This window comes from Rhipicephalus sanguineus, chromosome 3, assembly GCF_013339695.2.
Source record: "Rhipicephalus sanguineus isolate Rsan-2018 chromosome 3, BIME_Rsan_1.4, whole genome shotgun sequence".
Classification (NCBI taxonomy): domain Eukaryota; kingdom Metazoa; phylum Arthropoda; class Arachnida; order Ixodida; family Ixodidae; genus Rhipicephalus; species Rhipicephalus sanguineus.
In genome coordinates, this window is record NC_051178.1 from 213841391 (window position 1) to 213858615 (window position 17225).

The 17225-nt window shown below is 44.4% G+C and overlaps 2 protein-coding genes across 2 annotated transcripts in view; one reads left to right on the plus strand and one right to left on the minus strand.

Moving 5' to 3' along the window:
• Nucleotides 1-1656: 1656 nt before the first annotated feature.
• Nucleotides 1657-2215, minus strand: LOC119388273 (DNA-directed RNA polymerases I, II, and III subunit RPABC2). Its single transcript, XM_037655956.2, has one exon. It carries the CDS (start codon nt 2051-2053, stop codon nt 1664-1666), a length of 390 nt encoding a protein of 129 aa, XP_037511884.1. The 5' UTR covers nt 2054-2215; the 3' UTR covers nt 1657-1663.
• Nucleotides 2216-2364: 149 nt separating this feature from the next.
• The window catches only part of LOC119388271 (ATP-dependent Clp protease ATP-binding subunit clpX-like, mitochondrial), a 72974-nt gene continuing 58113 nt past the window's right edge, over nt 2365-17225 (plus strand). Inside the window, exons 1-5 of the mRNA XM_037655952.2 lie at nt 2365-2618; nt 4919-4985; nt 7739-7996; nt 10370-10515; nt 16294-16474. Coding sequence (XP_037511880.1) covers nt 4922-4985; nt 7739-7996; nt 10370-10515; nt 16294-16474 — 649 coding nt within the window. The 5' untranslated portion in view covers nt 2365-2618; nt 4919-4921. The remainder of the gene's footprint in view (nt 2619-4918; nt 4986-7738; nt 7997-10369; nt 10516-16293; nt 16475-17225) is intronic.

Consider the following 17225-nt stretch of genomic DNA (forward strand, 5'->3'; position numbering starts at 1 on the left):
CTAGTTCAACCATCTCCCAGAAATGGGACGAGCCGGACAGCACATGCTGTCGCACTGGCATGGCTATAATTCTCCATGCATGGCAAGGATCGCAGCCGTGCCCGAAAGGCCAGTAGCCGAAAAAGCATGTGCGGCCCAGTTTTGGTTTAGCCATCAAATTTTCCCGTGTACAACAACGCTCCAATAACATCTGTTGAGTGCTCTTTCTTGGCGTACATGCTCATTCTCAATGCCAAGAGGCGTAATTCTGAAAGCAAAAATCTGGATATGGTGGTAGTTTTATCCAATATTTTTACAGCCCCCTAAATGGGGCCCCCACCAATCCTGCCCCCATATCTTTTACTCAGTCGGACCTTTCACGTGATTTTTTTACTGTGCAGGGCTTCGCATGTCTTTTGGCGATAATGGCAACTGATGTTGCATTCAAGGAAGCTTCCCACCTTTAAAGCTGGGGACCAATGGAAGGCCTTTCTGGGAAATATGAAAGAAAACCATGCGAATGCATTCGGGTGCTGCCCAAGGAGGTGATATACTAATGCCATCTTCAACGAATTGCACTGGGGCAACCAAGTGCTATGATGATTAGACAAAACAGCACACCAATGCGATTTCATGAAGATGCCACGTGGAGGATGGGGGCGCTAGACTGGGACCCCACTCCTATTTGGTCTCAATAAAGTTTATCCCACCCATCCCATGAATTAGGTCAACTGATGGCATATCAGTTAACTTAATGAGTGCCACATGACGGCAAGCCATTTATTTATTCATAATACCTCAAAGGTCCCACATGGGACATTACATGTCATTGGTTCCATTCAGCTGCGGTTTCTCTTATAAATATTTGCTTCTAGTCATGTGAAACACCGTGTGTACATTTAGCACACATGCGCGATACACCATAAGTTTGCACTCGTCCTTTCTTTAGCAGCAAACGTGGTATGCATACTTGCGAGAACTCTAAGGCTTCGTCCTTGGCAAGCTTGCTTTCTGTGCACACTTAACAACTCAACAAACAAGATTGTTTTAGCAAAGAAAGTGTGCTGAAAGAATTAAGGTCAGTGACGATTCATAAACTTAATGCCTTGTCACTACAATACGAAAGACCACATTGGATAATAAGAGTGAGCACCGAAGGTAATGTCAGTGGGTGTCTCAGTCACGGCTGCTACGAATGATTTTCTTTCTCTGCGACATTCAAACGTGAAATGGCGAAACCGAAAGAGTTCTATTCTGATGACAATAAAAAATAGTGCACAGTGTCAAACCCGACTGTTATAATCAACGATTACTCCCTGCCAACTCCAAACACCCACGAGAGAGACGACACGGACACACACGTGAAAAGTAAACGGCTCGGCTTTGAGTTAGTACACAGTTCGGTGAACAAAAAAAGAAAAAGAAAAAAAAGTGCTGCCTAAGAACAACATGCACAAAATCGGCAGAACAGACAACGGCATCTTCCTCGAGCAGATTCTGTATTATGTCTTCTTTTCTCTGAAGGTTCAGCGCTTTTTTGTGGCAGGCTCACATGGATACATATAGAATATGGTCCAAGCAACTGCGCTCAGTCAAGAGACAATACTTCAAAGAACACTGAGCTAATCTTGATTATTTACACTGTTTTATTGTCAGAACACACGCATTATTTCGATGGCAAGCTTCAATCGGTGATGATGAGTTCGTCGATACCCCAGTCTTCGTAGCTTCCGTCAGGCAGGTACCTGCGAATGATGATGGGGATTTTGCGAGCCTTGAGTTCCTTCATGGCGATCTGCAGAGGGTCCGTCTCGCCTTCCAACTCCACCATGACAGGCGCGCACATGGCGATCTGCAGCGCTCGCGTGCCCAACACTCGCGCTCTCTCGTACTTGGTCATGTACGTGGTGGTGATGCGCTTCTGGTTCTGCTGCGGTTGGCCGTCCGCGGCTTGAAGCAGCTCGATGTTCTCTTCGTCATTCTGGTCGATCTCGTCGAGGTTCTCGTCCTCCTCGACGTCGTCGAAGTCGTCGGCGCCTCCAACGTCGTCACCTTCGTATTCCTCGTCGGCCATTTTTCGACCTCACTCACACTACGCTTCACAAGTCGTCCAAGGCAAATGGCCAGCCGCACAAGTAATACAGACCAACGCTGTTGACACAGAACCCAACACGTCCAGCAGAGAACACACTATGCACTCTGCTGTGCAGTTTGTGCGGTTTGTGCTTTGGCTACTTTGGCCTATGACTTTGACCTGCTTTGGCTAATGTTTGGCTAGCTACTCTACTTTGGCTTCCTACTGATCTTGACTTTGCTCTCGCCTTGTCTACAAAAGGGATGCGCGGCGGCGTGGCGTTGGCCGGCGTTGGCTTCGACATGTGGCGTCCTCCACTGGAGTGTGCGAAAACTAAAGGCACCTGACATTATTGTTCAGTAGGCCGACCGAAAATGAATGCTTTTAGAACTAGATTCCCGGTTTACTTTCACTGACGCGAGTTGTGCAACGCAAAGAGAAAGTGTGCTATTGTGCTAACGCTCCACTTTCATGCTCGGCGAACGCTTCGTGCGCGTAGGAGAAAGCCTGTTCAGCCGTAAGAGCAATTTCTACGAACAGCAACATTTTCACTGCTGCAGCGGAGGTAAGGTTTTGATCAATCGCGCTGCCTTGTGCTGCATCCGCTAGATTGGTTTTTTTCTTTTCTGTTTTAGCTGTTTGGCTTAGGCTTACGCAAACTGTCTCTTAACACGAGCGCCTAGTTGTTTTAGCATTTGTTTAGGTTTTTGTCTTGCTAAGGTCTCGCCTTCAAGGCCATTCGAGTGTTCTCGCCGTCGTTCCCGCATTGCTGATGCTTTCATCGTAGTTGTTTACATCTTCATGCGCACCTTGCAGTGACATTCTGATCGACGCAGCCTGGATGTATCCGAGTGGTTGCCGCTGTTTCTGTGCGAATATATATGGCTAGTCACGCGGCATGTAAAAGTGTGTTCTCTTTTGCAAATGGTGCACACTTTCGCCTCCCACGTTCTGTCACGGTGGTTTAATGAACTGATACGTGACAGCCAATGCGCTTTGTTCGTGGCACTCTTCATCAACAACGACTGCACCTAATCAGAAAGCGATACAACGCGTTTTCGACGCAGCGACGCGCACCACCCTTTTTGATTCCTGCGGCTGTATTCATCGCGACGGGTTCCGTATAGTTCCTGCATTTTTCCTTCGTAACCACGTATCTTTCCTGCATGCGTCTAGAAATAGCCCGCCCGTTAGGTTTCCAATGTGCCCGCGCATAATGCTGCCAAGTTCGCTAGTTTATAAGGCTTCTTCTTCCGTGGAGTATTTGTTTACAAAGTTATCAGCGTCGTTTCTTTCTCCTTCACCATATATATATATGTATATATATATATATATATATATATATATATATATATATATATATATATATATATATATATATATATATACACACACACACGTTGTGTCACCTCAAGCTTCCAAGTTGCAAATGAACTCTCCCACCCACTTGAGAGATCTGTAGTTGGTTCAGCATTATGCAAAATGTGCATGTCGAGTACCTTTGTCTAGAGCTCAAATTCTAGCCCAACCAGGAAAAAGAAATTGAGCAAGAAAGCTGAACCTACGACCGTTCAGCTATCGCAACCACAAGCCCGATTCATGCGCAGCACATCACAAAAGGTGACTAGGCAACAGCACACTTGTGGGAGAACTTATTGCATGCTAAGAGGCGTGCTGGACAAAACACGAGAGATTTTTTAAAATTTTGTCGCGACAGAACTTCAACCACTGCAATTTGTTCCGTCTGGACGGAACTTTACCCGCAACTGTTTGTTCCATCTGGATGCACAGCCAGCATTAAAGGCATTTCCCCTGTGCTTTGCATCAGTTGTAATCTTGTAATTGCGTAATACCCACATGGAAAACAACACATTACTGTAAAAAATTTTTGCATGTAAAGTTCAGAACTTGCTGCCTCACTCTTTTTTTTTCTTACTGCGTCCTAAATGGGACCCACGCAACACGCTGCAGCTGGATTTAGTGTGAACGTGTTAGATTATTAGTGCATGAAATTGAGTAAATAAGGAAATGATTTAACCCTTTCGCTACAGCCAAAAATGACACAAAAATACATATCTTTTTTGTTTGCCTATAGGATTCTATGTGTCTTGAAACAACTAAAAAAGCTGTTTAAAGGTGCTTTATTCACAAGATACAAGCAAAATAATTTTTTGAAAATACGAAGAGCATTGGCTTCACTGGCACTGCACCACAGAGAGTGCCCTAACATCTCCAGCCTTCAGTGCTGAAAAATTTCTTTGAAATTTCAAAAATAATGCGCAGGGACAAAGAGCCCGTGAAAAAAAGCCTTGGACGCGCCAGTGTGGGTTTGTTTGCGTCTATCGGCGTCCACTGCCGATATGTCGACACGTGGTCCTTGTTCAAATCCAATCATTTAGAAAAATATGCTGCTCTGTGTACTCACTACCATGCTTGCAGAAGAGCTGAAATCCTTCATTCCACAAAACTTCGGCAAACAGGCATTTTGTTTCTTCATTTTTTCTGAACGAGTTTGTTGCCGGCACTCGCGTTCACGGAAGGGGACGCCACTTTTTAACTCCGGTTGCCAGAATGCAGCCCTTTCTCGACCAAAATGCATACTTTTTTACTTCACCAACTGTTCAAGCCGAAGAGAATTCAACAAAATGAATCGGGCTAGCTTAGCTGCGACACCCCCAAACACTTCTTTCAGCATGGACGAGCTCAGCTTGTCTTTATTCGTGAAAGGGTTAATAAAAAAACCACTAGACTGGCACTTTTCAAGCTTCTTTTTATTTTTAAATTTAGTTCCTATGTTCATTGTGTGGTGTCACCATGTGTGTTTTAACTAGTGCTTTTAAGTGTTCTTTTCATCTCTTAACACAGAAAATGTCGGCAATACGTTGCGCAGTCAGCCCAACAAGGTCAATCATCTTGAGGAAAGTTGCCAACAGTGAGTGTTGAATAGATTCTTTCCCATTGTCGCATCATTGTAAGCACGAGGTATTGTGCACAGCACAGGCAAGGGAGGGATAGCTGCTGTATGTTATATTGAATCTCACTGAGTTTTGCCTAGTGTTTCATGTTGTCAGTGGTTGAAAACAGGGCTGGACATCTTTTAAGAACATTAACCTATTGAGTCTGCACCTATATTGAATTTTTCAGTTTGTCGAATGGTGTATGTAAGCTTACAAAACAAACTAATAATTTTTGACATTTACATTGATACGGAAACAAATGATTCCTACTTTTGAGCTCACATGGGCACAGCATGCCAGCTGTATTGCACGCAACTTTGCTCAGTTCTGTCGCACGTGCAGCCCACAATATGAAACCACGATGGCTACAGTGGATGGCACTGGCTTCGTCATTGCCTCTGTCATAGTTACACTGCAATCTGTCTGTGAGTGTGCTAATCAGTCGTGTCACAAGCACTTGGTATTCACTATTCACTCACTATTGCCAGAACGGTGTGATTTGGGGGTGTCATAAGAGCCAGCGTCGTTACATTATTTATTTGGCCAGGATCCTGCACAGTTAACCACATGGGTTCTTGACATATCAGTGCTTCCTGTGACATTGAATTCATAAGTTTGGTTACATGCTCGCAACAGGAGGGACGAGATGCCCACTCTGGAGTGGGCCCTATATATTAGGCAACTGAGGAAGGCAATGATGGCCCCTAGAATGAAAAAGCATGCCGAGCTACGCATGACTGAGCAGAAAACGTGCTTCACTGCAACATGTAGAGTAGGAGCATTGACGCGGAAGATTATTTGGCCAATCACTCGGTAAACGAGTGGCTGAAGCAAGTAAAGGCATGTTTCATCCCTGTGGATGAGGACGAACACACGAGCATTATTATTTGACACTACTGCTGACTCAGTGGAGTCGTCATAGAGAAGTCACACATGAAACGATCTCATTACACAAGAACAGTAGCATAAAATGTGTAAAACATGAAATAATGCAACAACATCAACAAAACTGGCTTAAGAAAAATTAAAAGAAAAGGCACTAAAGACAAAGGCAATGAAATTTATACAATCAGCTGGCAAGCAACGATTGGAATGTTTCTACATTGTCAGTTTCAATAGTGTGTTCGTATAAGGCGTTGTGCTCAATAATCAAAAAGAATGCCAAGAAAAATGGGAGAAGGGTGGAGTGAGTGGTTAAATTTTGGCAAGGAAGAGATGCAATTTTTGCTGCCTGTGTACATTCATGGAGGTAGAGAGGCACCGAGTGAATGGCGTCCACACGACCAGTAGGTATGGTGCTCCGTCATCGTGCACACTGTGCTGGGGGCTTGACTTGAGCGCAAGGAGCAGGCAGTCGTGAGTAGCTCCTTGGTTGCCAGACCCCTTTCAGTTGCCAGTGTGAATGCCACCTGACTCTGCTTCATTTGGAGATCTCGTGTATTGCGCGCATAAATACTGCGCTTGTGCTTGTCGTGTTTCTCTGTCCCTTGTGTAGAAGTTCCGCGCTATAAGTCTTGTAAATACTGCCCATTGCTCTGTATAATAGCAGTTTGAGAAGGCATCTGTTCCCGCTGATTTACTGTGTTCAGTTTTGCTCTAATGAAATAAGCCAATCAGCACCACTGGAAGAAACGGCTGGAACAATATAAAGTGCCATGGTACCCTTCACGACTGAGGCACCACACTTTATGTGAAATGTGTCGCCTTGAGAGCTGACCATTGGTATGGTGCAAACATTGTTATCGTTACCATGTCAATTTTTGGCGGACATCCTTCTTTACTTATGCTCGTCGTACTATGAAAGGCCATGTCCATATTTCTGAATTACTCTCTTGCAGATGCTCGTAGAAGAGGCCCTGAACCAACCTTTGGGCTTCACACATTCACTGGATAGAAGACGAAACTATGAACATCTCAACCAAATTTCGTTTTGTGTGGTATTCACAAGCAGAGTGCAAAGCTTCTAAATGCCCCCTCTTCTAATTGAAGCTTGCTCCCAGCAGGCCACCAGCGGCTGCCCCTTCCCATAAAGAGCTGCCATATGCTGATTACTTATAGGACTGAATGAAACAGACTGTAAAAAATCAATCTTCTAAATTTTCATAAGAATTGCGCACTTCCTGGAGAAACCTACTGCGAGCTGCTTTCTGTACCGTGCCCACACATTAGGAATGCTATGTTATGCTCTCCTAAAACAAAAGATGTTAAATGGTTGATATCACACTCATGACACCTCTGCCCGTACTAAATGTTTTTCTAAAAAATTCTTTTGTTGGCATATTTCTGGCAGACACTTTACTTAAGAAGCATTTTTGGGCATGGGTCGGCAAAATATGTGGAGCTCAGTCAGACTCACTCACGATACATATTTTGCCCTTAGGGCTCGCTTGGGCTCAGACTCACCGAAATAATTTTCCTCAACCGGGCTCACTCTGACAGAGGCTCACCAAATCATTACCCACTCAGACTCGGCTCTATCTGAGTCTATGCGAGTCTGAGCGAGTCGACTCGTGTGTGAGCTTGTCGACCTATGTTCTTTGGACTTGGAAAAAAAGATGGTTCGAGGCTCCTTCAAGAACTATCTTAAGGAATTAGAGTTGAGTGTTCCGTCAAGTTTAATGATAAGTTCTAATTTACTCTTTGCTGTACCACTTAATGTGGGCCCTATTACTTATGTTGGTGCCTACCCAACTTCTGAAAGAGTTTCAATGTTGTTTTGGCTATGAAGGTCAGCAGAGCAGAGCATCCGTGCACAGGGTGTTGCCAATTGGCTCGGGAGGTCGGTGCCTTCTGGTTGCCACTCTGCGCACTGCAGTCGGAGGTGGCAACAATGGGAGTGGAGACGATGACGTGGGACTTCGTGGTGGTGGTTCCGGAGTGGACAAGGGTGGAGCACGAGGAGGCACAGGGGGCGGAAACCGGGGAGACGGACACCTCTGCTGCCCCAAGTGTGGCAATCCATGCACCCATGTGGAAACCTTTGTCTGTTAGTTTGAGCCTTTCTTGAGCACCTTCTTTATTGTGAACAAGGCTCCCGTATGGAGAGCTGAAATGTCATTAACCCTTTGAGGGTCGAATTTTTTGCGAAATCCCGTCCAAAAATGTGCAATTTTTTTATTGCTGAAATAAATTCTTCAGACGTTTCTATTTCAGAAAAAAATTGTCTAAAATTTTTTTTCCGTGACCGTAAAGGGACAAAAAAATCATTTTTGTTGTTACACACACATGGTTTATTCGTAGTAAAATCAAGCAAAATCCTGAAAAAAAAAGCTTAACAGTTTTTTATAAATAAAAATTATGCATTGTATTAAACACAGCTCACAGACATACAAAAATAAGCACACCAGAGTACTTTTCCAGTTAAAAATGTTCCTGCTCTAACACTAAATGCTTTTCAGCGTGTGATAGTCTTTGAAGCATGGCTCGCCGCACACGCTTTTCAGATGTCGCTCCTTGATCGTCATTGAAGTCAGAACTCGTCAAAAAATCCTCGTCTGACAAACTGAAATCCAATTAATCAGATTCTGATTCGGCACTTGGGGAATAGTTCGCATCGCAAGAATCGCTGCTCGACTTCACCGGAAGCAGAGCAACCGGCGCGTGCTTCCATAGTGTAAGCAAACTGTGTCAGTGAGCGCACAGAAGAAAACTCTATCGTTGTGTGCCCGTCCGGAAAGCGAAACGAGTGAGAAAGCTACAGTAATCCTTTGTCTAATCGCCAACAAGACGTAGTTAGTTTTTCCAAGACCCCAAAACAGGAAACACAATCACGGCGGTGTCGTTTGTGTAATTTAGCGCCGCAGATGTAATCGCTCCCCGGGGAGCAATAAACGAGAGAGTAACAAGCGGTCACCCTTTGAGAGATTAGAAACCAAACAGCCATCAGCTTTGCGGGAGCAAGAAGTGAAAACCACCCAAAGGACGAAACTGAAACCAGCCAGACCATGTGCGCACGTTCTGATGCGCAACTGAAAGCCGCCGCGCCGCTTTGCAAAGTAAAAAAAAAAAAAAAACAATGACGGAGAGACATGGGCGCATGAAAAAAATTCCACGTATTCCCGAAGCATGGCAGCACATGCAAAGCAAAAGAAATGATCGAAAAAGGTGCGCATTTTAAAAATAAACGCTATGCCGTACATGTACGACGAAAACTCTTTGGTACCAGGAAGCTTCTGCTGTACGTGTACGGTGAAAACCCTCAAGGGGTTAAACTTTGAGTTCTGCTTTTGGTCAGTGTACTTTATTGCAATTCTGCAGTAAGGTGCTAGTGTGACACACATCTATGCAGAATGAAGGAAGGGAATTTTAAAGGCTCGTTTTTCTTTGTAAGACACAACATTAATTAGAACTAACAGACAAGAAAGCCAAGGAAAGTATAGGGGATGTTATTTTGTAGTAATTATGATGTAAATGTGAAGAAAGTAAAGTGGACGAAAAGATAACTTGCTGCTGGCAGGGACCGTACCTGCGACCTTTGAGTAATGCTTCCGATGCTCTATCAACTGAGCTACGGCGGCGGTCATCCCCCCGTCCACTTTATGGGGTATATATGTGCATTTAAACCTGGGAGTGTTAGTCAGCGCCGCTAGTAGCCATGACTCGCCGTCATGGCTACTAGCAGCGGTTTTTACTACCTTTTCGGGTAGTAAAATCAGTTGAACACCAACACAATTCCCTGTGCTGTTGTCTATTTTCTCTTCCCACTTTTTTCCTGTTTCCTCATAAGCACTGAAAATGCATCAAATGTCATATATCTAACTAGCCCAGTGCTCTGCCATAAGTTCGTATTCTAATGTTGTGCAGTTTATCTTGGTCTGAATATGTATTATTAAATAAACTGCTTAGTGCAAGAACTCCTTCTTGATAGGACTTTTTTGGGGGCCTAGTTGGTGCATACTGGCAAAAATTACTTAGTGCAACACAAACACGGCACACAGGAAAGGTACGCAAGTGCTACTTGCAACTGTTTATTCCACAACGTCGTCATGAAACATATATATACCTTTGGCACGTGCGCAGATGCGTTCAATGAAACAAACAAGAAATGAAGATAACAGATTTTCTATTGCATATACGTGTCGATGGAGCTAAATTCGTTCGAGTGCAGAGTGACGGAAGGTTTGCTAACGCCTTGTCCTTCTTGATTTGTCCTTGATACTGCTCTTGGCGAGGAGTACTTGCAAACACAACTAAGAAACTAAGCCACTTCAAGGTTACGAATCGTTTATCCGACCTGTGTAGCTGTTAATGTTAACTTTGTAGAAGCTATGTAATGAAAGTTTTTATAAAAGAATTCCTTACAGGAACTGTGGGGCCACTTTTGATCCATGAATAACCGGCGTCTTGTAATTTGGTGCAGCATCAACGCGGTTTGTCAAGTGTGAGAAGTGCCACCACTTCTTTGTCGTCCTGTCCGACATGGACACCAAGAAGACTCTGAAGGAAGCCCGCATTAGTGCGGACAAATCTGGATTGGTTCGCAAGCCACCTCCTCCTCCAAAGAAGGTTGGTCGTGCTTCTACTAGCATTGCTGTAATTCTTTTTTTCTTATCCTGTGGCACACGATCGCTACCATGGCTGCTGGTTTAATAGCACGATTCCATTTTTCTTTTTTTTCTTTGAGGCATGTTGCTAGTTTGATTCCTTGGCTGCATTTCACGGGAACTGACGGCAAGATGGGACAACTGCAGGAGAAGCTTATTGATATGATTTCTCAATTCCAATGTTTGTGATATCATTATCAAGCGAAACTGTGTGATGCTTTAGTGAATTCAGAGGCTACGTTTTTGCTGTACATCTTTTTTTAAAACAAATGAACGCGGTTATACTGTACCATGCATTGGGTACAAGTGAAAGAACCCCCATACGTTAAAAATTGTTTGGCAGTTTGCTTAAAACGTTTTCAGAGCTGTTCAGCCAACTCAAGTTTTCATATAACTGAAATTCACCAAGCAACGTTTTTTAAAAAGTCAATGATTGTTGGATCATCAGCACAACCATAGTATTTAACATGTGCATAATTATGATGCTTTGCTCCAGTGATGGTATCTCAAAACACGTCAACCGCAACCATTCTGAGGTCTGATATACTATCTTCTACTGATACGGCATAATTAGTCACATCACTTGATATGAAAATCAATTCTAGCAATGACCATGATATACGGGGTAATTCTTGGTACAATCTTTAGTGATTTGTGTGAGGCTATGAGAAAACATTAGTTCTAACAGCTTATCAGCGCTACGGGTTTCTGCATGACCAGTTGTCAAGCTTTACATGTTAATATGCTATAAATTCAGGTCAGCAGCCATTATTAGTCTTGCATTTTCATTTATGTGATCACACAAAAACATACTATATTTTCTCGCTTATAACCTGCCCCTGCATATTACCCGCACCCCTAACTTTAACTCAAAAAAAAAGAAAGAAAAAAAAAACATGCATAGAACCCGCGCCTTCACTTTTTAAGCAAGCTTTTCTGTTTTTTAGTGTGGGTTATCTGCGAGAAAATACAGTATTTAAAGGGACACTAAAGGCAAATAACAATTTACGTCAGAGTGAAAGCTCAATGTATGACAACGTCTAAAACGGCAGTATTATCAACAGCAGTGCCCTACTTACCGAGAAATTAAGCTAAATGTATCACACGATGAGCGCCACGAGTGGGACATTTTGGAAGTGATCCCGATGACCTGGGAGAGTCTGAATACAATTAATCACTCGTAATCAAACTAGCTGCGATAAAAAAAGAACCTTCCGTGCATCAAGAGACGTAATAAAATGCTGCTTGTTCGTTTCTGTTTGATTCATCGAAAAAAGAACCTCTTTGGCGTTGCCATGGGGAACGTTGCGCGTGGTTCAAAAGTTCCGTTTTTGCCTTTAGTGTCCCTTTAACGCACCTGAGGACTCTAATGTTTGCTTGCTTTATTAGTTTTCTTTAGTATTGCATGTATTCATGTTCTCTTTTTAAGCATCGGGACGATGCTTTTTCAGAGGGGTGCAATGCCCCCCTCTGAAAGTTGGAGCTTCACCCACAAAGACAGTGGGCAATGCGCTGCGCAGGCCGCGCCGCGAAGTGTAAGAAGCTTCGCGATTGTTTTAGAATGTCCCGTTAAGATTGCGCGCCGCACACGAATGTTCCAGCTTTGTCGAGAGATAACGCCACCACTAGCGATATCGCTGGAAAGTTCGATAGCACCTGTATAAAAGCCGACGCCCTTGACCGCTTGTCAGTTGATCGACGGTCAATGCTCTGTTTGCCGCAATCCGTGCTCATTGTGCATCGCTTGTAAAGTGACCATTTCATTTCTTGGCGTAAGTTCGCCAAATAAAAGACTCGTTCTTATCCTGCTGACTTCTGCCTTCGTCCATGTCACGACCACGTGACAGTATACTTTAAGCTTACCATGAATCAACCTCACTTTTGCACCATTTGCTCTTTCTAAAATCCTTTGTGTTGCCGATAGTAACGTTAATCCGCTTCAGGTTTTTTAGCACTCTTTCACGGTGGCTATAAAAGTTTATACAGTAGGCTCTCTATAATTCTAACTCTGATAATTCAAACTTTCGGTTAATTCAAACAAATCTTAAATTTCTGGTTGGCCCACTATGTTTTCAATGTATATTTTAAAGCTGCTTAATTTGAACTGCCTCACTGCACAAATTTGCTTAATTCAAACTTTTTGCTTGTCCATGTCTGGAAATATCTGCTGCCTTTGTTGCTTCTAGCTGAACATTCACGTTTTTCTATTACTAACAGGTGCAAATAAAGCTGATTGCCTGCCTACAAAACGGCCAAACTAGCCGAACCTTGTGCACCAATAATCTTGTACTGACCAAGGGAAAAAAAACTGAACGGTCTGGCCTTCATCTATTGCATGCCAAATGTTCCTTAAAGTCACTTTCTCTGCAGTATGCCATGCAAGAAAGTGTCCTAAGAATTAAAAGGAGCTAGCAACTGTCGGACGCAACACATTTCGTCCCTTAATTACACGCCCGTGCGCACGTTGTATAATAACAAGTACCAGTGTTATCACCGATGTCTAAAAATTTTACTGGCAATCATGCAGAGCAGTCTATGATGTTGCTGCGGCACTGAGAAACAATAAACATCGCAGGGTTAGTTGGTGTGTTGCCCTGAGTCATATTTATGAGAACTTCTGATAATTCAAATAAAATCCTGAGGTCCCCTCAAGTTTGAATTAGCGAGAGTCTACTGTAATGACTGGTCTTGGGCTATTTGGCTTTTGCTTTCTCAGCTGTTGAATTCGGTCTTCGTATTTGACTTTAACACTCAATTTTACTTCAAACAATTTACCAACGATGGCTTCTGTCAGGTCTAACTCGGTTTCACCAGAAGCTTCAGGTTGGCCAAGAACAAGAGAGGTTATGCTTCTGTTTTTGTAGTCAGATAATTTCCATTCTTGTTGCCAAATTATAATTTCTAGACTATTAGTATGCTCACCCATTTTCTCAATATTGTCACACATAATCGCTGTCGGGAATAGGAGGACAAGAGCCCACGGACACATACATAACGGCTTGAGGCGCTAGGCAGACGTACTCGATAGAACACAAACATGGTTGAGGTGTTGCTGGAGCGTCGTAGTAACATGGCAGGTCGAGCTGAAGTAAGCCGGTTCCACAGTCAATAAGGGCAGAGTGGGCAGACAGAAAGTCCATGCCGAGAATGAGGTCATGGCCGCACTTTTCGAGCACGCCAAATAGTACAGCTGTGGAGCGGTCAGCAACACTAATACGTGCAGAGCACATCCCAAGCACGGGCAACGTTCCACCGTCGGCGACCTGGATGAGCGGCACCGTGGGCGGCGTTAAAACCTTCTTTAGGCGGCGATGAAGCTCTGAATTCATCACTGATAGGTGGGCCCCTGTGTCCACAAGAGCAACAACATGTGCGTCATTCACTTTAATGTCAATAAGGTTGCGTCGAGTCTGCAGTGTGGTCAGAGGATTTAGCGGGAGAATCGTCGATGCAGCGTCACCTCCGGGAGCTGCATCGTGTAGTTTTGCCGAGACAGGTGGGAAGTCGGCGATGCAGGACAGCGGAATTCGGGTGAGCGAGACGACGGGCAACGAAATTGCAGCGAGCGGGACTGGTGACCATGCGGTGATGGCGACCGACGATACGGCATAGAAGAAACGTCATCACTGGTGGACTGAGGTGACTGACGGTGGGGTTGGAATTGACCATCATTTATCTCTGGGCGACGGTTGGACCCATAGGACGCCTGACACCAATACCATCTGCTGTTGCAATAGCGAGCCACGTGGCCAATACAACGGCAGCAGATGGGCCGGTCGTCACCAGTCCTCCATTCGGCGGGGTTGCGAGGAAGCACCGGCCTCTGGCCTTGGGTGTACGAAAGTGGCGGACGACGGTCAATCGGTCGGGAGGGAGCGGTGGTGCACACACAGGCCAGGCCAACATTCGAAAGCTCTTGAACGATGGCATGCACTAGTGGTATATGCGAGCTGGAATCACAGGAACGAGAGCACGGGGAGGCAGGAGAGATAGGTTCAAGTTCACGTCGGACTATCTTTGTCACGTGCTCCACAGTCTGTGGTGCCTGTGGTAGGGGGGCGTCTTCGCACGACCATGTTGCTGCTGTATTAGGAAGTCGAGTAAATTGATGGGCAATACGTCGGCTTTTGGCGGTCTCGAAACGCTGGCTCTCGCGGATGATGGCATCTACTGTGTCACAGTCCTTGCAGATCACGAGGTTGAATGCATCATCTGCTATACCTTTCAAGATATTTGCCACTTTTTCAGACTCCTCCATGCTGTCGTCCGCTTTGCGGCAAAGGGTGGGCACGTCTTGTATATAAGGCAGGTAGGATTCCATCGATGTGAGTACGAGACGCCAGCTCCTTTTTGGCCGCTATTTTTCTGCCGGTCGATTTGCCAAACAGGGCACGCATCTTTTCTTTGCATGCATCCCAGCTGCCAATTTCGGCTTCGTGATTCTCGAACCACACTTTCGCTGTCCCTTTCAGGTAGAATAGGATGTTCACCAACATAAGTGTGCTGTCCCAGCGATAATTCTTGCTGGTGCGTTCGTACATCGGCAACCATTCTTCGATGTCGACATTGTCAGTCCTGCAGAACGTGCCCAGGTCTTTCAGCTGTGGAAGGACAACTGCAGGGGCCGAACCCTCTTCTGCCTTCGTGGGTTCAACCAAGTGTCGGCTGCTTCGGAGCTCCATTATACTGTGTTGGTACCCCGCACCTCTACCAAAATGTCACGGGAGTGAGAATACCCGCAATAAAGAAAGAAAGAATGAAATGTATTTACAGGATATACACGGGGAGTCCTCAGTCAAGATGGCGGCACGCCAACAACAACAACAACGCGAGCGCTATTGCAATCGTCGTCTTCATCGACTCTATGGAGCATTCCTGCTTGTTCGTCACGGCTTGTAACAATATTTTTAAGTTAGCTTGTCAATTTGTCACTTGTAATATTTAAATCGGACATTTCTTTCCTCATAGTGCCTATTTTAGATTTGGATGCTACCTGGTTTTGTAAGAGTTGCTTCAACATCTCGGCTGTCTTTGGCCCCAGGTTTTCCTCAAGATCGCCTGATGTTAGAAGCATCAGCACCACGGACCAGCACCACAAGCAGTACAATTATGAGGGCAGAGCAATACCAGAAAAAAATGTGTCACTTTGGTGACATGCGGTATTGGAGAGGCAACAAACCTGTGTAGGCAATAGGGCTGGCTTAGATGTGTGGCCTGCAGGGTTGTGCCTGGATGTGCGGCTCCTTTTCCACTCTGATGACGTCACTGATCCACCCACACGTTGTTTACTACATTGTCCTGATAGAGTTAACGAGGGTTTTTCTTGAGTTGTAATGTTGTCAGAACATTCTTTTGTGTCACCAAGCTGAATAGGCTGTCACATTTGCCAACACTGACTGCCACATCTACGGCTTCTCTAAGGGCTGCTTTCCCAATGGGTCAGTTGTGTAGATGACTATATGTGATCCAATGCATCTGATTCGACAGCCACTTTGGCCACTGACTGAGGCAGGCATTTTCTTCTAATATATTTGGCTGTAGTGAGTTACAAATGTTACACGTTGAGGGGATTCTTGCACATTCTTGTAACTCCTCCACTGTAAGAATATGGGCAATTCAGAGCAGTACTATGGGTCTCATTTCACAGTTGTCACGAGGGATTTCATTATGCTTGCTCATTCTTTCTGTGCATCACCCAGAAGTAGTGAGGAAAATAATTTTATTATTTTTCTTGCTTTAGATCTACGAGTATCTGAACCATCACGTAGTGGGACAAAATTATGCCAAGAAGGTACTGTCCGTCGCTGTTTACAACCACTACAAGCGAATCTACAACAACCTCCCTGCATCCAGTGGTGCACCAAAGACAGAGGCTGGTAGTGTGGTGGATGGGCAAACTCACACTGCTTTCACAACAAGGGGTGAGTACTCCATGGAAGAACTGAGCAGGCAGCTTCAGCCTCTGTGTACAGCCTACCTCGAGTCACCAACTCAAAGGGATTGTAAACATTTGTTGGTCTTACCATGAGTTCAGCTTATCAGAAGTGCCCCAAAAAATGACGTGCTAACATCGCAAGTGCATCCAAATATGTTACAGTCTGAATGTAGTAGATTTAAAAAGGGGGAAAGTGTTAAGAAAAAGCATTTCACTCAACTTGATAAAAACTATGCCTTCAAGTACTGTATTTACACAAATCTAACGCACATCCGATTTTGATGGTTTAAAATAAAAATGCACATGAATATATTGCTACCACATTTTAAAGATAAGTGACATGCCCCTATTTTGACGATTAGAAAACAAAAAAAAAAGGTATACACAAGGACAATTTGCCTTCAAAGAACTGAAAGTTTATTGTCGTGGCAGTTGATTTTCTTCTATAATCCTGTTTAGCTGGCTCTAGATCACCTCGATCGCGTGTCATTACCTTGACAAGGTCAGTATACACTTAGCTGCTTACGAAAGTGTGCAACCTCATCTTTGAGGTCTGGATATTTTCCCATTCTCAGCCCATAGTAACTTTTCCTGATTGACGTCCATCTCTCTTTCTGCACTGCTCACCGTTACAGGCCTTGGGCACATGAAAAACACATGACGCAGCTATACTCAGCATACAAAATAATTTTCCTTTGTTGTTACACACTGCCAAATGACTCAAACAGACAAGTAGG

Excerpts from the sequence above, each read along its gene's own strand:
- LOC119388273 (XM_037655956.2), bottom strand. The coding sequence starts at position 2,053 with ATGGCCGACGAGGAATACGAAGGTGACGACGTTGGAGGCGCCGACGAC.